The 23322-nt window shown below is 34.6% G+C and overlaps 2 protein-coding genes and 1 non-coding gene across 4 annotated transcripts; 1 reads left to right on the top strand and 2 right to left on the bottom strand.

The window, feature by feature from the left end:
- Positions 1 to 11: 11 nt before the first annotated feature.
- On the bottom strand, positions 12 to 6752 carry LOC147546223 (short-chain dehydrogenase TIC 32 B, chloroplastic-like). Its single transcript, XM_086636637.1, has 9 exons — positions 6395 to 6752; positions 5615 to 5846; positions 5412 to 5491; positions 4917 to 5070; positions 4771 to 4849; positions 4378 to 4462; positions 4212 to 4258; positions 3620 to 3869; positions 12 to 168 (listed from the first exon to the last, which is right to left on the bottom strand). Exons 1-8 carry the CDS (start codon positions 6513 to 6515, stop codon positions 3696 to 3698), a joined length of 972 nt encoding a protein of 323 aa, XP_086492763.1. The 5' UTR covers positions 6516 to 6752; the 3' UTR covers positions 12 to 168; positions 3620 to 3695.
- Positions 6753 to 8973: 2221 nt separating this feature from the next.
- TRNAC-GCA (transfer RNA cysteine (anticodon GCA)) lies at positions 8974 to 9045 on the top strand. Its single transcript has one exon. It is a non-coding gene; the product is annotated as a tRNA-Cys (tRNA).
- Positions 9046 to 12992: 3947 nt separating this feature from the next.
- On the bottom strand, positions 12993 to 19071 carry ABO1 (IKI3 family protein). Of its 2 annotated transcripts, XR_015223781.1 has the most exons (7): positions 18814 to 19071; positions 18386 to 18721; positions 14642 to 17742; positions 14384 to 14485; positions 13725 to 14043; positions 13395 to 13506; positions 12993 to 13222 (listed from the first exon to the last, which is right to left on the bottom strand). XR_015223781.1 is itself a non-coding variant. In XM_086636636.1 (6 exons), the coding sequence occupies exons 1-5, from the start codon at positions 18973 to 18975 to the stop codon at positions 13728 to 13730; spliced, it is 4017 nt and encodes a 1338-aa protein (XP_086492762.1). In that variant the 5' UTR covers positions 18976 to 19071; the 3' UTR covers positions 12993 to 13222; positions 13725 to 13727. The 2 variants fall into 2 exon arrangements, 1 of the variants encoding a protein (XP_086492762.1); XM_086636636.1 differs by lacking the exon at positions 13395 to 13506.
- Between the last annotated feature and the right edge of the window lie 4251 nt (positions 19072 to 23322).

Genomic DNA, 23322 nt, shown 5'->3' with positions numbered 1-23322 from the left:
AAGACGATTCAGAGAGGAATATGTATATATCAATAGATATCTGAACGAGTTCACTTCCCAGAGGAAATACACTATAAAACCTAAAATCACCATTGTTGGCGAATAAGGATACAACTAGGTGAGGGAATAATAATATATTTGACCTACACACTTTCTATAGGCAAATACTGTTGGAATTTTGGACAAGTTATTAAGTAATCTATTTTATAAAATCAGAAATTGATTTTTATAATATTTGAATTTGAAATTTATGTCTAATAGTTATATCTTTTGATAAATTATATGGAGAGATATCTCTTTTTGTGAAAAGATTTTCTACTTGAAAAATGTCTCTTTGTTTTCTATAAATAAAGTTTTCTCTAAACAAACAGGATGATGAAACAATATGTAGAAACAATATCGGAAAACCTTTGCCATCCTCATTATGTTCTAATGCTCCTTAAGTGAAATCTCCACAAGTTACTTGGTGTAGTTTCACAAAGGCTTGTCATATCTTGGGAAGCAATTTGCCTTGTAACCTTCAAGTAATCTCGAGCGAGAGGGGGCAAATAATGCTTTAAGGAAAGTGTACTTAGTACACGTTTCAAGCCTCTAATCTCCATCCCTCTTCTTTTCATCATTATTTGTAACAATCTTAAAGCATTATTAGCGTAGAGAGCAAGAGAGACTAAAACGACCCAAGTCATTGTGGAGATTTGGTGATGCAAAATAATTTTGCCGAGAGACAGACTGACTTTACAAAATTAATAGAATGGAAATTGTGTAAAGTGGATCCACTGATGATAATGGTATTTAACTATTCAAGAGAGAAGTTACATTGAATCAAGAATTCAATTTGTGAGTTATATACCAATCATTAGAGAAAAAGAGAGAGGAGAAGAAAAGGCACATGTAGAGGTAGATTATGTTTTATTGACCATTTCTTCTTCAATAGATTTAGGAGAACACTTTAGGAAAACTGACAAAGGCAGAAGGAATAATTCGGCTACTCAAATTGAATAAGGTGCGTTTTTCTGTTTTATTGATCTTATTGGTTTGCCAATAGTTATGTCTATTTGATGGGAAGAAACATGTTTTCCAATAAAAAGAAATAAAATTCTTTTAGTTAAATGAAACTTCTCGAAACATCATTGATTCATTGAAAAGGGTTACCCTGATTTGGATAGGTTCAGGGTATGAGTTGTTAATTATAGAATTAATCCTTGATTCCAATTCTATTCATTTCATTTCTGATATTTACATAACTTAGTTTTGAGGAGTGATCAATAACCCATTCTTGTTTACTATTATCATGTCTTAATCACATGCAAAGAATTCTTAATAATTGTCGATCACATATTCACATTAAACGAGTATTTAGTTTATGCACGGTATGTTTGAGTATTGAGAATGTTGGAAATATAATTTATATGTATGTTAAATAAATCACATTTTCTCTTTGCCCTAACGTGTAGTTAATAAATGAATTAGTAACAAAGGGTGTTATGCGACACTATTGTATTTTTCGTACAGTGATGTGTTACACTATGATAAATTGTACATCATTCTTGTATATTTTGATATTATTTACTATAATGTAATCAAAATATTAATACACCATTAACCACCAAATTGTGATATTGGTGAGTATAGTCTGTGCATTTGAGATTTATTATGGGTTACTAGAATAACTAGTAACATTAATTTATAAGTTGTAGACTTGGATCATGTGGCATGCAGATGTAGTTTAATCACTAACATATGACAATATTTTTCTATCAAAATAAAACTACTACAATTGATCCGTAGAATTGGAGCCATTGATCAAGATGAGATGTTATACTATCCACTATATTAACATCTAGGGGGTGTGGTAATTTGGAGTAATGAGAACTCGTATGAGGAATTGTGCTTCTCCCTTTTGAGACTTTATTTGAAATTTAAAAAAGAGAGACAAATATTATTGAAAAATGGTGGGGTGCCTATTCCGTTATAGTTGTGACTTGTGAGAAGAGACTAAAATCATCAGACGATTTGGTGTGGAAATATAGAGGCAAGTACCATCAACAAGGCAGTGATGTTTCAAAAAAAAAAAAAAAAAAAAAAAAAAAATCAACAAGGCAGTGATGATGGTTTTACTAATTAATATGAGATATTTTATGGAATTTTGTTTCTCGTAATATTGAGAAAATGTTGTTTGTAAATCGATGAGGATTACATAAAATAATAATAATAATAATAATATACTAACTTAAAATTCAAAATAGTGGGGGTAACAATTTCATGAGATGATATTTAAAAGAGATAATATATGCATATATTGAGTTGATGATTCTTATGAGATTTAGAAAATCATTCACAACAAAGTGGTAACAATCTTGACATTAGAGTGGCCAATCTAATATCAAGAGGATTGTTGTTACATGTTCTTTTGATTTTAACTGAGATTTAGCAAGAGAAAAGAAGTGGAGACGTCTAAGCGAAATACTTAATTCAAGATGGAATTAATATTATTACATTTAAAAAAATATAAACATTGTTTATCAAATCTCTGACAAGAGATATGTTTAAACTTTAACATCTAGAGAGATGGGGTTGAAACTCTTTACATAAAAGTCACAATTGACGGCAACCCAACCTAACACTAGGAAATGACTAGTCTTAAGTTCAATGGGTAACAACAAGTCATTGATAAGTGACTAGTTTCAACACTTAAATTTATATCTAACCCTATCTAGGATGGTAAGTGTTGGTTGCTACGGACTGAGGTTGAGTTTAAAACTCTTAATGAAGTTTAGTCAAAGACAAGTATCTCTAAAGTAGCAAAGATACTGGAAGAACTTCAACTATGTGAACTTAGAGGTGGTGCCGCCTCTCGTTAGATTTAGAGTTTATCTAAGGAGAGTTCATGAAACCAAGAAGCACATGGCCATATAAGTGCTAAGCGAGAAAAGTGTGGAGCAAAGGAACAAATGTATAGTGTGTGTGGTGTTACCGGTTTTATCACAAGGAATAACTGGTTCAAAGCTACAAGCTACCTGGGATTTCGATAAAACTTTGTGCACTTACACTAAGGTATGGTGCAAATCGAAAGATACCATACTTTATGCACTAATACTAATATATTTAGTTTGGCAAAGGAATTTTATTAATAATTGTCCAAGTGGGGGATTGTTGGAATTTTGGACAAGTTATTAAGTAATCTATTTTATAAAATCAGAAATTGATTTTTATAATATTTGAATTTGAAATTTATGTCTAATAGTTATATCTTTTGATAAATTATATGGAGAGATATCTCTTTTTGTGAAAAGATTTTCTACTTGAAAAATGTCTCTTTGTTTTCTATAAATAAAGTTTTCTCTAAACAAACAGGATGATGAAACAATATGTAGAAACAATATCGGAAAACCTTTGCCATCCTCATTATGTTCTAATGCTCCTTAAGTGAAATCTCCACAAGTTACTTGGTGTAGTTTCACAAAGGCTTGTCATATCTTGGGAAGCAATTTGCCTTGTAACCTTCAAGTAATCTCGAGCGAGAGGGGGCAAATAATGCTTTAAGGAAAGTGTACTTAGTACACGTTTCAAGCCTCTAATCTCCATCCCTCTTCTTTTCATCATTATTTGTAACAAATACATAATAGCTTATATATATCATATATCTTCTGACTATGTGTTTCGATAGTTTTTAAGAAGTACCGAGTGATAATAATTCAACTGAGATCGACTGAGTTAATCAACTTGTTGCTGAAATCCCAGAGTTTCTTCCCCAAAACTTCACTTTGAGCAAGTCGGCTTGGTTTCATCTCGTTACAGTCTAAAAAGTATTTTCCCGTGCAACCTTTCAGATTCGGATGAAGGGCGACATAGCATGAAGTCGCTGCTCCCTTTGCAAAACAAAAACCAAGACAGAGGAAAACATTCATTAGGCATTTGAATTGTTATATTTTATTCAGAAGGCACTGGTGAGAAAGAACTGCCAAATTAAACATTTTTAATTATCCCAACTACTAGTATTAATGATTTTCTAGAAGAGGTTTGCTTCATGACCCACAATCAATAAACCATCGAACCAACACCAACCTTTTCCTATTTGAGCTTTTTTTTTTTGTTGAACTATTTTCCTATTTGAGCTGGTTTCCCATGTGAGAATAATAATCACTAAAAGCTATGACTTGAAAGGCACTTCAAATAGTGTACAAGAAAAGAAGAAGAAGAAATATGCTTACTTGTGATACATTCTTCCAAAGTATAATTGTTAACACTTGCACAATCTCTGCAAAATGGGAGAGTAGAGAGGAAAAGTATTATTCTTTTTGGCCCATAGTAAGTATTTGTAATCTTATTAAAAAAAAAAATGTAAAACATTGTATTTCTGAAATAAGGAGCACATACGGATCCAGAGTCCCGAGTGTTTAAATAAATTCGTCATAATAAGCCCTGGGTGGACAGAATTCACTGTAATGTTTGCTCCTTCCTCCTTTCCGTACAGTCAAATTGAAACAAGTCAGATTGAATCATATCAATTACTACATATTAATGTCACTCAAATGGACCGTTGAAACGAAACCAATACTTATGCAGTTTACCAACCTACTCTCCAGATCTAACTCGCTTAATTGCATATGATTTGTATTATTTAAGGGTATGACAGTCATCTTAATTTTATTTTATGTAGTAAGTTCTTAGACTTTAAGTTAGTCATTCAAAAGAGTCAGATGTACGAGGCAACAATTTATTTACGCAGTAAGTTCTTAGACTAGAGTAAATTCGGATGTACTTAGTTACCTGTAGACGACGAGAGAGCTCATTGGCATGCAATATATTTGCTAGCTTGGATTGCCCGTACGCCTTCTTATCAGAATATCTAAATATAGAGATGACATATTAAAAACAATATATGGGAAAGAATTATAGTGGATAGTATTACATACCCTTTTTGGTCATTGATGTTATCAAATTTGATCCCATCTTTGTAAGTGTGAATGTGAGCTACAGATGATAAATTCACTATTCTCCCCTCAACCCCACTAGTTCTTGCAGTTTTCTTCATTTTCTCAAGGAGAAGGTTTGTCAAGTGGAAATGACCTGTATAATATAAAACCCCATTTAATGCATTCAAAATCACATTATTAGGTTGTACTTATTGTAGTAGCTGTTTCTTCTTTTCTTATGATTGTGTCTTGTCTTATCCTAATTCATCTAATGTGACTTATCTCCAGGCACATCTAAATCAAATTGACCTAGAGACGGAATGGGGTTTGCCTTCTGTACGAGTCAGACAAAAAGCAAACATATTATAGAATATGACTAAAGTAAATTCAGATCTTGAGCCAAATACCATATTTGTGGATGTTGCTCTTGTACTACATTAAATTTGTACACATTATCAGAGTTCGAAATAAATATCAAATAACAGTATCAAATACCAAGATGATTTGTTGCAAATTGCATCTCGATCCCGTCATGAGAGAGTTGGTAAGGACAAAACATAACACCAGCATTGTTTCTGAAAGATCGAACCAAATCTTTTTCGTTACATTATTGAAATAATAATAGTGAAAAAAAGAAAGAAAGAATTAATATTTTCTACTTATACTAAAAAAAGAAAGTAGAATGAGGGATAATTTACATAAGGATATTGAGGGGAAGATCAAGAGCAATAAAGTGATCTGCAAATTCTTTGATAGATTTGATTGAGCAAAGATCGAGTTTTAAAATATCGACTCTAGCTGCTTTGTTATCTTTCATTATATTTTGTTTCGCTTCTTTCGCAATTTCCAAATTCCTTGCCGCAATTATTACATGAACACCGCGTAATGCCAAGACTCTACTAGTTTCGAAGCCGATCCCACTTGCTCCTCCTTAAAAAAAAAAAACAGATTTGCAAATTAGTATCATAAATTCTTTAACCTAAAGAACAACAAGAATAAAACAAACCCAACATATTGAATTGAATAAGTATGACAAACAAAACCCTAAAGAGGGTTAACCTTTTGTTTCGTATAATGCAACAGTACTTCATTCACATTAATGTTTAAATTTAAAGTACCAAAGATGTGATAACTAAGACAAGAAGAACTATATCAAATAAATGTATTATCCATATATGACATTTCATTCAAGCAATATATTCGGAGAATTCTTAGAGATTTTAACATCAATAAAATATGAAAATGTTAAAAAAATTCTCTATATACTATGTTTCGAAAACGAAGTAATCGATCAACACCTAAAAGAAAAAAAAAACATATTCCACTCCGACAGGGGAAGAGAAAAATGGAGGTCTCCGCCCCAAGAACACCTAAACAAGACTGTTGTGAGCTGGTTGTCACAGGGTCGTGCCACCATATCTTGTATTACTGTGAGAAGTTTGTATGTATAGATCCATACATCGAGAAAGAAGAATTACCGGTGACAATAGCAGTGAGGCTGTTAGCATCAATTCCCTCTGTAACTTGCTCAGCAGTTGAAGCTGACCCAAACCCACTTAGCCCTGCCTTCCCTGTTATGAGTGATATGATACCCACCATCTTTCACTCTTCTCAATTCTTTACTCCTTTAGAGAGAGATAGAGAAAAACAGAGACAAATAAAATGAAGATTTTAACAAGATTTATAGGAGAACAAAAATGTAGTAAGGGATCTCTAGTTGTGAGTGAGAGAAAGAGTAGGAATTAAATGCAGGTATGGTTGATTGAAAGGATGACTTCTAAATTCTCACCCTACCCACAAGTCAATTTATTCCAAATTGCTAACATATATCCCCAAGACAAATTTTGTCTGCTTATAGGAAAAGAAAGTAATTTATTTATTATTGTCTTAACATTTAACCAACTCATAATATATTATCAAAGAATCAAATATTTATACCTACATATTTATTGTTGTAAGAGTATAATTAATTGTTCACCATAGAGTAATTTTGTTACACGAACACTTGATTTGTTAGAAATCTTGAAAGCGCTCGTTGTTACTTTGTTTTCAATTCTTAATACACAATTTTTAGTAGGTTTGTGGGTTGGATTCGAGATCAAGTATTTTTGTTCAAAAATTAATGAGGTGTGATTCAATGAGCTCAAGCTCATATAGAAAATTATGAGTTTGAACTCGAGGACCATCGATCTTGTTAGATCTTGAGCTCATTGAATCACGGCTCAAAATTAATTTAGAAGAAATGAGTTGAATGTGAATGACTTCATTTAAGAACCAAGTAATTATATATTATCAAAGAATCAAATATTTATACCTACATATTTATTGTTGTAAGAGTATAATTAATTGTTCACCATAGAGTAATTTTGTTACACGAACACTTGATTTGTTAGAAATCTTGAAAGCGCTCGTTGTTACTTTGTTTTCAATTCTTAATACACAATTTTTAGTAGGTTTGTGGGTTGGATTCGAGATCAAGTATTTTTGTTCAAAAATTAATGAGGTGTGATTCAATGAGCTCAAGCTCATATAGAAAATTATGAGTTTGAACTCGAGGACCATCGATCTTGTTAGATTTTGAGCTCATTGAATCACGGCTCAAAATTAATTTAGAAGAAATGAGTTGAATGTGAATGACTTCATTTAAGAACCAAGTAATTATATACTAGCTTCATAATACCTAATGGATTTGAGGTGCCAAACCTTTTCAAATACTACACCATTCCTTCATTGCCTTGTGAGACCATTAACAAAGTTAGTCTATAGATTGGCCAATTTTGAAGTACTTAGAGGTTGTAAGGTCGAGTTCATAAATAACAAAAATGGTGAACTATTTTTTTAACACGTTTTTACGTTATTAAACAAAATTAATTTATCACTGGCTCTGCCAGTTGTAAGGTAAACGTCTACCCGATTAAGACAAAGTTTGAGCATCTCAACCCCAACCAAGACCAATTAAATTTATTCATCTTGGCCTTCTGAATTCTCAAATGGGTCATGTATACATTCCATTTTGCCAACTAAGCATAGTGATATTTGGACAGACATTTTTTGAAGGAAAATGCACCATTAAAAGCTAAAATTTCTTTTTTTTCATCTTGGTGTTATAAATTAACTTTGATACCAACAATGCAACAAGATATTGAAAATCAAATAGAGACTGATCATCTACTTTACATGTGAACTCTTAAATAAACTTCCTGCCAGAGTAGGTCTGGCCCCTCATTATTATGGTACTTTTAATCCACCCATCTCTTGTTGTTTATTACGTGAAACGGTATTTGACAATCTATACTTTCTGTTTGAGATATTTCTTTTGAACGACAACAATCAAATGGTATGGATTAGTCGATATGAACAGATCGGTTTAGTTTATGTATTAAAATAAATAGTCTTCCTATTTTTTATGGTGGCCAGTAGACAACCAATTTTCTTGTATAGACAACTATTTTATGTGGAGGTTCTCAACAAAAGGGTAGAGAGAGAAAATAACAGATTTTGATGGTGGTGGTAGTGATGATTATAAGTTTGTTTTAAGGCATGAAGAGAGAAGAACTTTGTTTTGGCATTGATGAAGAAATCCAAAAGGACTGTTCGGGGGAGAACGGTCGGAGTAGATATTGACGACATAGATTTCATCTTAACGTTTTTTAATGATCTAAGAAATTAATACCGCACCAAATCTAAAATCTGGAATCTGAGATTGAACTAGTGAAGAACGAAAGGAGGAAGAAGAAGAAGATGATGATGAACATGACAGTTAAGTTTTTTATTTTTAACTATTGTTAATGGTCCACAACTTAGTGCTATTTAACTTTATGGAGTTGTCCCCTTATTAAATCAAAGTCAATTAAGTCAAACATATTTGACTCGCACCAGACTCGAAAATAATTGTCCATATAAGATCGGTTGTCCACGTATTGACCACCTTTTTTATAGACGGTGGATTTATGGAAATACTATCATCTAATTCCTAAAACATTTTATGCTAATCTTTTTTTCATTTTGCACAATCTATGCTTATATAATGTAATAAATATGATTCCATATCATCCAAGGGTCCATAGCTCAGTGGTAGAGCATTTGACTGCAGATCAAGAGGTCACCGGTTCGAACCCAATTGGGCCCTCCTAGCTTTTGCTAATTTTTTCGTTTTAATTATCTATTTCTATGATATATGTATTTTTGAATTCTATGTTTCCTTTTACTTTTTTTTTTTGATGAAATAGTTTTCTTTTACTTTGAAATTACAATTTGATCTCCTTGCTTATTTATACCTCGTCAACTAGTTCACATTTTATCCCTTATTTTTTTTTTGAGAATTGGACTACGCTCTACGTTGGTCGTTACAAGGTATTGATGCATCATGGAGATGTAATAAGCACGATAACCGGCTAATTGAAATCAAGAATGAAAGAGGCCTAAAGTTCGACAACAAATAGGCCTAAAGCCCGACAAATTGTTGCATTATTTATAGCCTAAATTACATAAGATAAATCTTGATGGCAACTGCTTCCACCGAAACTCGATCCTACGACCTCATGAGCTTAAGAGTGGTGATCAACCGTTACACCAAAGGGTGGTGGACTTTATCCCTTATAATTTGTGGCGTAAAATAAGAACTTTAACATTTTTCTCTACAAGAAAATTTTATACACAATGTCCGAAGTTGTTAATGATAATTTTGATAAAAACAAACTCATAAATAGTTAGAGGCAGTGCGGTTTTGGCAATGCCCAGTTCATTTTTATCCGACAAAAAGTCACCGACCAACTATCAAAGAAGAAGACATTTTTATAAGGTCGCGCGACCAGAAAGAGATAATTGGACAAGATCTCCTCTAACAATAGTAGGTCAACTTGTTTGGACCAGATCTTTAAGGGTTATTTCCCTAGAGGCCCCCTACTTTGTGACCAACTTCCCTCGTAGCCCCCTTACTTTATCAATAATACCGAGAAGACCTCCTTTTTTTTCGTTACCGTTAAGTGTCTGTTACCCTCTCTCCTCCATCTCATCACCTCTCTCTGCCACATCAACTCTCCCGCTACATCATCATCTTCTCCGATAGGGTCGCCGGTCGGTCAAAAATTCCGGCGACCGACCGACGACCTTAATACTTAAAGAAAAAAATAAAAAAAATTCCATTTCTCCTCCTCTTGAAAAAAATATTTAGGGTTTCAGTTTTGTAATCGTACAAAAGTTTAAAACAATCATGAAATACAGAAATCTGATACTAATTTTGCAGTAATTAGTATCAGATTACTTTGATATAAGAAACCTAGATCTAGTTCAAAATCGTACATAAATCTAGATCAAAATTTAATACAAGGAACAATTACTGAAACCCTCACTTTTTCATAATACACATTATTGAAACTCCTACCTTTAATTAATAATTACTGAAATCCCCACCTTTTGGGTGATTTCCTTCAGATTAAACGGAGTGCTGCCGTTAGTAAAGTGGAGTGACCGAAATGCCCATTGGTTAAACAAGCCCAGCCTTTCTGAAACCAAAAAACTGGGCGCCTTCGAGCAGAAACGTGGGGTGCAAATATTCAAACCGAGTTTGAATCTCGAAGGTGCTCTCTCTATCTCTCTCTCTTGTAATTCATTCAAACTACTCAAACCCCCTGAAATTGATGTGTATTATGAGCTAGGGTAAGGTAATTAGTTTGAAATTGATGAGAAATTGAAATTAGAGTTTAATTTTTTTTGAACTAGAGTTTATGCAAACTAGGATTTAATTAGGGTTATCAAACTTGATGTGAACACAAACCCCCTGAAATTAGGGTTTATGCAAAATTCACACTAAGTTTGTGAAATTAAAATGCAAGGAAGTAATATTGACCATCCGTGATGGAGGCCATCTCCTTAATGGGCCCTTCGGCCAAGAGATTAGTGGGACTAACGGCCAGGTTGCTACATTAACGTAGTTTCCAGATTTTAGTATTTAGGGTTTCCATGTTTAGAGTCTAAGCAATCTAGGAAAGTTTCCTTAGTAGTTATCTTCTTTCTTTATTCGAGTCTATCTAGGAAAGTACAATCTTTATATAAGAGAAGTCCAGTCTGTCTTTGTTAATCAGATCAAAGAATATTATCAACCAAGTTTATTATTATTCAAGTTATTAATCAAGTTTATTGTTTTATCGTTATTTTATCAGTTTTATTTCGTTAGTTTAGTTTATTAATAATGGTGGATTCCATTACTTTTACGCTTCCGCAACAATCTACATCAGCTGGTATCAGAGCTTTAAAAATCTGGGAACAAAAGATGAAATTTTTTTCATGGATACATCTCTCCTTGAGTGTTGGAAAATTTTTCCACGTTTAGATTGGGATCCCTTTCGAGATTCTAAACAATTCTACGTTGATCGAAAAAATCAAGAAAAAAATTAATAACGTTTCCAAAATTCCTCTCTTCGACGGAAAATACCATATAGATTTTTGGATTCAACAAATGGAGGATTGGTTCATAAATCAAGATATACATGTCGAAGATAAGGTTTTTGTCGTGGAACAACATATGTCCGAAAGAATCTATGAACAATTCAATGCAATGCAATGGAGACTCATTGACGAAGGGAAAAAATTCATAGACGATTGGACGACATTGAAAAATATCTTTAGGTATGTTTTTCTACCCTTGGATGAATATTTCTCATATGCTGAAACAATGATTGAATCAAGTAGACAGTTCTCCAACGTTACTTTGGTCACCGGGATCGATGATATTGAAGAAGTTCTTGACAAACGGATCAAAATTCTATCAATGACCGAGGAAGAAGACGAAAGTGATTTTCCTTCACGAGACATTAATACCAAGAAGTTCATGCTCCCTCTTGTAGGAGTCTCTTTTCTCAAAGAAACAATGAACATAGGTGTAGAAGTTGATGCCCATCACCTGTTTGATATTAGGTTTCTTAGAGTTTATAAACTTCACGAAGATGAACGAGGGAAGATAATTCAAGTTATTATTGAGAAGGACGAAACAGAGAAAGTGATGAAGTGGATGATGAAATTCATAGTTAATTTTTCCATAGTGAATTATGTGGTGTTCGTGGTCTTCTTCATCAAACTAAAAGACGACGGGAGATGTCGCAATTTGTTAGAAGCTTCTTTCCTACATTTGTTTTTGCGAGATTCTTTGAAATATGAGATTTATGTCAGTGATTTGGTCCATCATTGTCTTCTTCAGATTTTCGCCAACTTTCGTGCAAAGTGGGAATTAAGGATCGCATTGTTAAGTCTCACTTGAGGGCAAGTTCGTTCTCGGACGGGGAGTATGATGGAGGCCATCTCCTTAATGGGCCCTTCGGCCAAGAGATTAGTGGGACTAACGGCCAGGTTGCTACATTAACGTAGTTTCCAGATTTTAGTATTTAGGGTTTCCATGTTTAGAGTCCAAGCAATCTAGGAAAGTTTCCTTAGTAGTTATCTTCTTTCTTTATTCGAGTCTATCTAGGAAAGTACAATCTTTATATAAGAGAAGTCCAGTCTGTCTTTGTTAATCAGATCAAAGAATATTATCAACCAAGTTTATTATTATTCAAGTTATTAATCAAGTTTATTGTTTATCGTTATTTTATCAGTTTTATTTCGTTAGTTTAGTTTATTAATAATGGTGGATTCCATTACTTTTACGCTTCCGCAACAATCTACATCAATCCGGCAACCTTATCGGAGAAGATATTATGATGTGGCGAGAGAGTTGACGTGGTAAAGAGAGGTGATGGGATGGAGAAGAGAGAATAACGGACACTTAACCGTAACTGAAAAACTGGGGCCTTTTCAATATTATTGATAAAATAGAGAGCTACGCGAGAAGTTGGTCACAAAGTAAAGGGGCTCTAAGAAAATAACCCAATCTTTAACGGCAATTTCAAATAATAAATTTATGATTTTGATGGACGAACTAACTCACTGTTATGAATAATAGCTATTAATGTAAACATTTCAATAAGGCCGGCAAGAGACTTTTTTTGTTGAATTTCTTATCAATCGTTTGATTACATCAAGAGCAAATCAGCGAGATGATTAAAATAAAAAAAAATAAACAAAATCTTATACTGCTACTACAACAACAAAATCATTTTCTCTTGAAAATTTACGGGTAAAGAGTATACTGAAAAATTCAAGCATATGATACAAAATTCACTTTAAAGTATACTAATAAATAACAAAAACATAATCAAATAACTAAATTTGTTTTTAACTTTGATAATAAGAAAAGAAAATCATCTAAGATTTACGAAAACCGCCATTTCTTCCTCCATTTTCTCGTTTATCGTCTGTCACATTTTCAGTCTCTACAAATAACAAATAATCATAGTCAATGTAAAAGCAAATTGAAACTATCCTACACTTATAATTCATGATTGATGTTTGAAGTTATGTTTATTCAAGTTATTGGATAATCCAATGACAGAAATTGGATTTAAGCTACTTACAAGGAACTAGGAATCTTATTAGAAAGTGTACCTTGCAATGTAATAGATGCGATGAAGACAACTCAAGAACGTTAAATGTCGAGTTCTAATAGCTGACGGACGGAGATAGAGAGAGAAAGAAAGATCATTCATTCATCGTGGACCTAAAACAGATGTTGTATTAGTAAAAGAACACAACCCGGACTAGAGCCAAGGGATAGAGGAAGTGACAAGGATTTGACGGGGAGCATTCATAAGCTAGTTGGCACGGCTGAGGTATGAAAACTTGATAGATATGGTGGTGACTGAACTTGTCAAGAACAATGCTGATGCAAAAAAGCAAAACTCTATTGTTGGATCAAAATAAAGGTTAAAGACTTACTGATTAGGGAGGAAGTAGAACATTTGATTGCCAAGAGATCGCTTCAGATTGAGGCGCTTCACTTCTTACTTTTTGAATGTAATAATCCAGTGTCTGGATTTTCTCATTAATAATGTCACTTGGGATTGTATCTTCGGCAAGTTTGACTGCTGCCCTTTGAGAAAGTTGAAAATGATCTCCGGCACGTTGTAGCTTTCTAGCAATGTCCTCTTTTCCGAGCGTTAAAAGCGTAATTATTAAGGATTTAAGTTCACGTTGTGCTCCGATAGTCAGAGACATGCTCTTCAAGTGATCCACCAGAGCCAACTCCTCACCAGGGCTGCCAGAGTTCGGTGAATATAATACGAAGAGGAATGTCAATTGTCAAATAAAGATAATTATAAACATCAATAGACCGTCTTTACAGAAAATTTAAGGGGCCAAAGCTTTTGTCACAAAGGATCAATCAAATATTTTAGACCCCAGCTATGTAAGGTTTGATTGAACAGGTTTCCTCAGTCTGGTTTGCACAAGTTCCCACATAGTATAGTTTCAGATGTCGCATTGAGAGGCCATGCCGAAAAAATGTTGACATGTCCTTTTAGCGAAGACCAAAATCAGGTCCTCATCCAATTTCCTGAAAAAAATTAATACTTGCTGACATACAAGAAATTCATTACCTGCCAGCACGAATTTTTCCACCTTTGTGCTTCTGGCGCCTCGGATCTCTTCCTTTGCTTGTAGCGCTTGAACTTATAGAAGCATTAGAGCCCTTCCTTGAGCTGGTCAGTAAGAAGTATTGATTGATAAAAATTATACAAACAATGAAATTCAAGTAGCTATAAGATCTATTAGACTCTAATAATTAGAGTCTTCAAAGAGAATGACACTAATAAAAAGCATCAAGCTACGTGAAAGAAAAGATATCAGGAGCATACCCTCTAGTATATGCACTCATTCCACTGAAATTACTGCTAGCTTGGGAAGAAGTATCATCGTCAAAATCATCTATCGACCTGTCTGCTGATTGGAGTTGTGCGGCCAGCACTAGCCTCCTTTGTCGAACAGCTAAATAACGAGCCAAATACTTTCCTACTTTCTCCAACCCTTCTTCATATTCAAGAATTAATGTGCTCGAACATTCTAGAGCTGCACTCTTCACTTCTGAGACCAAATCATCTCTTCCATGCATAAATCCAATCCTCAATGCCTCCTCCCATTCACGAGCAACAATAAGAAACCCCACCCCACTGACAACATCATTACAGTACTCCAAAGCAACTTTGGCAGCATCTGCTGGCTTCCCAAGTGCTTGGAGTTCTTCACAGAGTTCATTCGCCAAATCCAATATCTCCTTCTTTGCTATATTAAGTAGACCAGCCACTGTAAGAACTCCCTTCCAATTCCCACAAGAACGATAGGCCTTCATAGCTTTTTCTAACGAGGAACAACACAAATAAGTTGTAGCAGCATCCTCAAAGCATTTTATATCATTAAGGTGATCTCCCCATGCCTCCAAGACGTGGATCCTCTTAGAATCGTTGGAGAATAGTTGAAGCCCAAGGGCAAAAAGTTGTGGATTGCTCTTCATTAGGTTCATACAATCTTCATAATGAGAATCTCCCGCTGAAACGATATGTCTAAGAGCACTCTCATATCTATGCAATTTAAGATCGATCGTATATTGCATAATTTCAGGTTGCATAGACTCCAGTCCCTGTAGAAATGGAAGAAACTCTTTCGGGTCTTTTTGAGAGTTCAATGCCACGATGGCTGTAAGGTGTAAATCATAAAGGCCTAAAGCACTTTCATAAACAGCCTCAGAATCTGATAACCAGAGTAGATGCTTCAGAGCTTCTTCAGCAGAAGGATAGCTATTCCTCCGCGGATTCTGAATCCCTTCAAGCTCCATTTCACGGGTCACCTTTATCCTCTTTAGAGCTTCCTCAAGAAGGGGAGGTTCACTACGGGCTAAAGTTGTTAATATGCAAAGCTCCCTTGCAGGACTCTCTGGCACGTGTTCCTCAAGGGCGTTCCTTATAGCAAGCAGGACAGATGAGACTTTGTCTTTCCCATTAAAACTGTTCAGATCTTCAACTACAATATCGCTTTTACCTTTCAGGCAAGGTAGGGACACGATGTTCTTGTACAGTGTCTCCATAACATTTTCATTCTTTATGGAACAGATGAACTCGGTAATATGGCTTAAATTGTTTACCTGCTGTACAAACTGCTTGGCTGATTGAATAAACACTTCCCATCCACAATAATCAACAATAACATTGAAATCAATCCGATGTCTTCTTACTAATAGAAGAGCGTCTCTAAAACGTACTTGGACCAAAGCCTGGATTATTGATTCCAAGACAAGTTTCCTTGGATAAACACATTCTAGATTTCCCCGGGTAGTTTGTAAAATAAGACAAGCCTCATCCCTATGAAGAACACCAACCAACTTTGCCCCTCTTTCCCATATATTTATTGAGTTTCTACCGTCTTGTTTGTTTTTATTTGCAACATGAACAAAGTTTTCGAATTTCACTTCTGGGTTTCCCTGCAATATATCGGCTATATCAATTACGAAGAGCAAATCCTGGTTGGTTGTGATAACCAAATGCGTTATCACTTGGTCTACAGAGTTCGAGTAAAATGAAAAACTGTTACAGTTGTTACTTAATACTCTCCCATTAACATGAAGCCTGCTATTACTATCAAGTCCACAAAGCAGAGATTGCAAAATGCCACTATCAGAAACTGAAACGGCATTCATCCAAGGGCATGAAGATGAAAATCCAATATTATTACCAACCTTCTCCTGGTAATGCCCTGAGATTCCTCTTTTGATCCCTAACCTTGAAGCATACTCAATAACTGTTCCCCCATCAAGCTGAACAAACGCCGAAGATCCTTTAACAGGGTTTGGAGCAATGCCAATTACTGGACCATCAAGAGAGATTTGATTGGAAACCTTTGCATCCCAACCTGAAGATGACACCAGATCAGGGGCAGAGTTCTCCGAACAAACAATTTCGATCTCCTGCAAATTATATACCTTAGATTGATTTGTACCCTGGTGATGATAGTTCCCATTCTCAGGTAATGTAACTGAGAGAGGTTGATCAGTATAACCAGGTTCACCGTAAGAAACACCAAAAAGTATATGTGAATCTAACCAAATGAGATGTCTGAGTGACCCAAAAGTCATTTCAGATTTTGTAGCTTCAATACTGAATTCTTTGCCTTCCAACTCTTCCCATGTATCAGAAGCAGGAAGCTCTACTACGCACAAGCTACCGTCTGCCAACAACGAGGCCAGAAGGTTCTTTGAGTTTTTTGTTAAGAAAGCGATATCCCGAACAGGGTTTGAAAATTTCAAGCTGAATAAACACATAGGTGGAGGCATTAGAGAAAGAGCAAGTGGGGATACTAATATCTTAGAGCTATCGATAACAAAGGCTGTAGAGTTTTCTGTGACTGCTGTTACCCAGACAAAATTGTAGGCCGTGATCTTGCCACCAGCTGTCCAACAAATCAAACTGAATGGTTTGGTTGGATCCCACATAAGCTTCACTCTGTCCTTCTTCAAGTATCTAATTTCTTGTTTTAAGTACCAGTGGTTGTTGCTGAAGGACCAGACCTCCACACTGTCATAGCCTTCACATCGAACAATAACTGCAAGAAGATCTGAGTTACAATTCCACTTCAAGATCTCGACTGACCCATCAATTTGATCGTCAATGCAAAAAGAGCTCCTTTCTAACCCATTCCTCTCAAAGAAAACAATCAAAGGACACTTCTTCTCAGCTCTTCTGTCATAGGAAGTCGCTACTTTAGCCCCACTAGGCATCCAATCCAAGGCTGCTCCCGTGAAAGCCTTCGGATTCGAAGAAGCATGCAATTCCCCGGAATCACGGTCCCATATCTTAAGCTTCTTTTGTGAGGAAGAACTGACAGCTCCACTTAATGTTGCGAAGTATTTTCCATCACCTCGCCAAGATATAGGATATTCAAATACTTCTGAAGAACCAGTAGGTACTCCCTGAAATATATTATAAATTCAGCTAAACAGATTAACAATATTCAGGACTCGCATTCAAATTTCCGTCTAGAGAGATTTTTAAAGTAAGACAGATGTAACCACCCGACTGACTGATATAGAGCTTTATGTAGATTATCGATCAACGGAAATTCAATAACTCTGACATCACATCTATAATCAAATGTGGTTATTTCTGGCCAAAGAGATTCTTAATACCCAATCAAGTGAAGGTCCATAATTTGTAATGATGACCTTGTTAGCAGTTGACATATTCCCATAAAATGCAAATACGAAATTCAAGCAGAACATAGGTTAGTGCAAAATTTCAGTCGGAAACTTCACGGGTGATTTAAATATCAGTAAATATTATGTCAAACAAAAGACAATTTTCTCTATGTCATACTCTACCTTAGTGGGTTTACAAAATTCGGAGGCGAGATAAGATTAATACCGAAACAATGTGAAAAAAAAAACGATGTACACGTTTCGGGGCAGCAATTTTCGCTTATTAAATGTGAATTATACAGTTAAGTTGGATGAATGCCTAGGGTTATGGTAATTACGTCTTAAAGTTCAATAATCAATCAAATAATGCAGTCTCAAATAGCCTAAACCAGATCAAATGGAAGAATTCCTTACTTACGTCAACATCTTGAGGAAGATCCTCATCAAGGGTAGTCTCATACAAGACTTCCCAATCATGAGTCATTACTAATATCTGACCAAAACCAGTAATAACAGCAAGAAGAGCTCCATCTGGACTAGGAGAAATACTCTTAACACCACCATCAACTCTGCCAACAATTTCATTAACATCTTCTTCCTTATTATGAAGTATAAGATCACCATTTGAAGTACCCACTATCAATGCTTCTTTCTCCATTAGATAATCAATAGCAGTAATTGAATCCCCTGGTTCTAAATCAATGGTCTCCATTTCAGTTAGAAATGGCGGCTTATTCTCCCATGTCCCTTCTTTCTGGTATAAACAATTTCCACAAATTAGTACAACACTTTAACAACATTACTATTAAAAACACAATCTTTCAGTGATGTATTTGAAAGACTTACCTTAAAGGAAGGAATTTGACAAGTATAGATGATATTTGAAGAAGAAACGAAGAACAAACGATTTCGCTCGATATCGATTGCGGAAAGCAAGAGAACTTCATCTTCTTTGAACTCCAAATCGAGCTCAGACGTGATCTCGGAATAAAGTTTTAAGTTCTTCATCTCGACCAAATTCAAGTGGGAGAGTCGTATAAACCCTAGATTGCGCGAGTAAGATCAGTTGAAGAACTACGAGATGGGAAGACAAACAGAGAGAGCGCGCGCCACTGTGTGCCCTAGGTTTAGGGTTTAGCGACCGGGAAAAATGTTTAAACGGCTCCGTCACTATATAAAATTACAGTTATAACGGTTTTATACATGGCAAATAGATGCAAATGGCAAATGTGTTATACGTTCTAAATTTCTAATGTCCCATAATTCTTCCGATATCAGATCATTCTTCACATATTGAATCTATTCATTGGATACCGGATAATTCTGTAAATATCATATTGTATAACTTTTTTACATATCAATTCAGATACAACACTATCCGTTACGTTAAACATCTGTTAACACTCCTAACTTTCAATTGGAATATAGGCCATTTCATGTGCCCGCCCCTTTAGTTCTAAAGCATCATTCAAAAGTCATCGACCATTGTTAACTATGTTGATCGGGGGTCTCGATTGTTTTTTTCCCTTCCCATGTTTGGACAACCAGAAGAAATAGTGAATAATGAGATGACGAAGAAAACCATGAAGAAGTTCAAGAAAATAAGAAAAATAAGTTGAAGAAGAAGAAGAAAAAGAGACAACAAAAATGCCACAATGACTCGGATTTCGAGGAGGCAAGAGAGTATGAATGATTTCGTAATAAGAGAAGAGATTCAAAAAGGAGTTTTGAAAATTTAGGTTTAAATGTTGGGAGAGAATAAGAGATGATTAGAGTTCTTTGTGAATGAAAAAGAATAAACTTTTGGGCACATTTGGTACATACATGGAAAGCTATTTTTGTTAAAGAAAACAGAATGGGGTGCCTAAAATTATTTTGATTGACTGTCCAAGATAATTTCTACCTAGTTGGGTTTGCTACAAAAGTCTGTTGGCAATTGACTGTCCAAGATAATTTCTAAACCATGTTTTTGGTCTACTGTCCAACAAACACACTTCAAACATCAGAAAGGAGGGGCTAAATTTTTTGCCATAAGCCCGCCTCTCTCTTAGCACTCTCAATGGGCCTTGGGCTGAGCAGCCAGAGGTCCACACACAGGGCAATCTGAGGGCATTCGGACTGATCTTAGCCCGTGCTGTTCAAACTCAGCCCGGATTACACCCAGTCCGAGTGCTGCCGCGACTGCCATGTTCTAGGGTGGGCCTGTGGCGATATTTGAATGCGTCTATAGACCCTCCCCATCTGAAGAGGGTGGTATAAAGTGGGTTGGCTATCCGAGCCGAACAAAAGCTGGGCCGCATAACAAAGCATGTGGGCATGTTTCAAGGCCAACACGGTTAGCCCTTGTAAGGAACATAGAGGGAAAAGGTAGTTTTACAGGTGCACATGTTTATATTGATTAGGTGGTATATTATAGCGAAAGAGTATTCTCATAATGTCATTAGTTGCCCTACCTAAAAGCCATTAAACTTCTTTCATATATTATTTCCTACATACAATTTTTATTTAGTGCCTATAAAGTTTGTAGACGAAAAATAAATTGTCTTTGCCGGGACGCTGCCTTACAATTTCAGAGACTTACAAGAGAAATGCACTCTACAATATACAGTACCAAAAGGCTTGTGCGTACACGAGCTTTTTTACATTGAGGAAAAAGGTCAATAATTTGATAATTCAACCGTGGGAATATTAGGCCCGGCAGACCCCAGGTGAATGACCTTTTTGTAGAAAAGACACGTGAAATCAAGGACCATCACAAGTTTTTCAGTGGAAACATATCACTCAAAAAAGTCCACTTTGTATGGTTGTTTTTCTAGATTTGAATATTCAAAATAAACTCTACTATCAGCATCAATTCTTACCAAAATAAAAGAGCTTCTCTTCTATATATCCACCAAGAAAATAGTGACATTAGTATTTTGTTTACGATCAATTCTCATTTTGTACATTAATGACAAGATGGGCCTTGTATGATCGAATGGTATCACTGAGGTCAACAAGAGAGTTAATGGAGTGGGATTCTGTAAGAAATAATCAAAAGTATTCATAATTCATGTGACATGCTTTTTATCTCCATTCACAATGAGATTGATTAGTTGTATTTTTTCACACGGGTCCCTTGAGTTGTGGTTAACCCGTGTGAATATCTATCACTTAAAAAGTTATTTGACAACTTGACGGGAAGAAAGAACTTGGAAGATCATACATAATTCGAGAAACTTATTCCTGTAGCGTTTTCCACTTCGATAGATTGAGGAGTCTGCAGTGGACGGTCCAGAGTTGTAATTTTTTTGTCCGATAAGATTTTCTTTGCCACTTTTTGTCGATGTTAATACGATGATATGTTGTTAGAATGTTTGTCATTTTATTAAGATATCTACTAATTTATAAAAGTTTATACGAGATAGTTCTTCATTAAGAAATGATAAGTTTTAGAAGAAAAAAGGGTTGTTTTTTTTTCTTTTCTTTTTGGTGATAAATGAGGTGTTATATCATAAAAAACATCCTAACAAACTTATATCAATTTATCTATCAAATTTTTACAGTCAGATTCGATAACAAACCCGTTAAACCACTAACTCCAATCGAATAACAATGAAAAGATAATAAAGAAAAGTTGAACTTGAGTGAACTAGTTTCCGTTAATTATTTTCTCTCGCAGTTCTTACAAGGAAAATACCTAAGTAAATACAAATAATCTATATCAACTACACTATCCTTACATTAACCATATATTTACATATATACAAGTCATAACTTCAATAACTATGCCTTAAACATGAAAAATGATACTATATATTTTCTTAGATAAGATTCTTCATTGAGGAGGGAGTCATAATGATAATTGATGATCAATAACCAGAGCAGTACTCCACAAAGTAGTTATAATAACCTCCAAGTAAAATAGTAATGGATTGAACTGATGGTTTTTGAATTACAATTAGGAGTTTGATATTCTTTTTTCGTGTTGGAAAGTGACTTAGATGTCTTAGATACATCTGAGATGAAATAAGAACGAATACACGATACCAGCCTAATTGAAATACAAGAACGGACCTAAAACCCAACTTAATTATGACTTAAAGTTCAACTACATTATCTATACCTTAAATTCAATAAACAATGAAATCTACTTTTTCTGAAAATAAAATGTGAAATTTTCAAAATTTTAGAATTTATGTCTAACAATATCGATCACTTACGCTACGAGATCTTGTTTGATAGAGCCCTAAGAAAGACCTTGTGATAGGGACATTTCCTAACTTTTGAAAAATTGAAGAGACGTACACGTGTAAGTCAATGGTATCATTTCACATATACTCTAAGTCAATGAGGATATTTGTGTCATTTTAATAATGGTGCCTTTAAGTACCATAGTTGTCTTCGTTATTAGTGTCCTCCTAGGGATTCTTAACTGTTTTTTTAACGTTATTGATCTCTTCCCGTCTTCCCTAGACCGTTAAATGTTCCAAAGACACCTATTAGAAGTCCCGTTTTGTCGGACACGACAAGGACATGTGTTCTGTTTATATTTTATTTACTTGTGTCGGTGCGTTTTAGATTATGACTCATACTAGTGAGTTGAATCACCTATCGTTTAGTTCATAATTATGAATCGGTGTCAAACACAACGATTTCCGAGTCATGGTTAAGTTAATAAGGTGCCATTTTTTTCTAATCATTATCATTATCTTTGTTAAAAATATTAAAACAATGTATAGATCACTATAATTTATTCTTTGAAAGTTAATTAACGTGGCATGTTTACCTAGAGACAGCCACATTATTAGAATTTTTTTTTTGAAGAGGACATTATTAGAATTATGAAACTTGTGAAAATAAGGTTTCTTCGAACATCATTATTTTATTTCTTTATCGTTGAAGAATTCTATTGATGTTGTTTTTCTCTTCTCTGAATTGTGCTTAATCTGTAACTATATTTGAAAAAATCACAATTAAAATATTGAACTATTAAATAAAATTCTCGATTAGTGTATAAGTTGTTCGATGCATTTTTCAAGTTCTTTTAAGTGGTGAAGTACAAACATATGCTATCTAAGAACATGTCTTCTATGGTAGAGAACTGAGTAGAATCTTAAACAACTAAAGGAGTAGGGTACCTTTCATAAGTATAAAATTCTTATCATGTTGATGGAACTAAAGAGCTTCATTCTGAAATATTTGAGCTATTGAGACAACATGAAATCGACGAAACTAGAATAAAAATAGTAACATATTAAAATATCAATACATACACTATTGTATTCTTCTCACGGTCTCGTAACAGAACTCTAATACTTTTTTGGTTTTTTCTTTCAAATTGTTCTTTTGTTGATTAGAGTGGCAAAATATTTG

This window comes from Eschscholzia californica, unplaced genomic scaffold (assembly GCF_041429995.1).
Source record: "Eschscholzia californica isolate CP2 unplaced genomic scaffold, dmEscCali1.0.p SCAF_4, whole genome shotgun sequence".
Classification (NCBI taxonomy): Eukaryota; Viridiplantae; Streptophyta; class Magnoliopsida; order Ranunculales; family Papaveraceae; genus Eschscholzia; species Eschscholzia californica.
This window is presented reverse-complemented; position numbering and strand designations above follow the sequence as displayed.

Bases quoted from the DNA above. Each gene is read 5' to 3' on its own strand.
- ABO1 (XM_086636636.1), bottom strand. From the start codon at position 18,975: ATGAAGAACTTAAAACTTTATTCCGAGATCACGTCTGAGCTCGATTTG. The intron at 18,722-18,813 runs GTAAGTCTTTCA...TGTTTATACCAG, and splicing joins GTCAAATTCCTTCCTTTAAG to AAAGAAGGGACATGGGAGAA. The intron at 14,486-14,641 runs GTATGCTCCTGA...CTTACTGACCAG, and splicing joins ATGAGTGCATATACTAGAGG to CTCAAGGAAGGGCTCTAATG.
- LOC147546223 (XM_086636637.1), bottom strand. From the start codon at position 6,515: ATGGTGGGTATCATATCACTCATAACAGGGAAGGCAGGGCTAAGTGGG. The intron at 4,850-4,916 runs GTATGTAATACT...CTCTATATTTAG, and splicing joins AACATCAATGACCAAAAAGG to ATATTCTGATAAGAAGGCGT. The intron at 4,463-4,770 runs GTAACTAAGTAC...CTGTACGGAAAG, and splicing joins AGCTCTCTCGTCGTCTACAG to GAGGAAGGAGCAAACATTAC.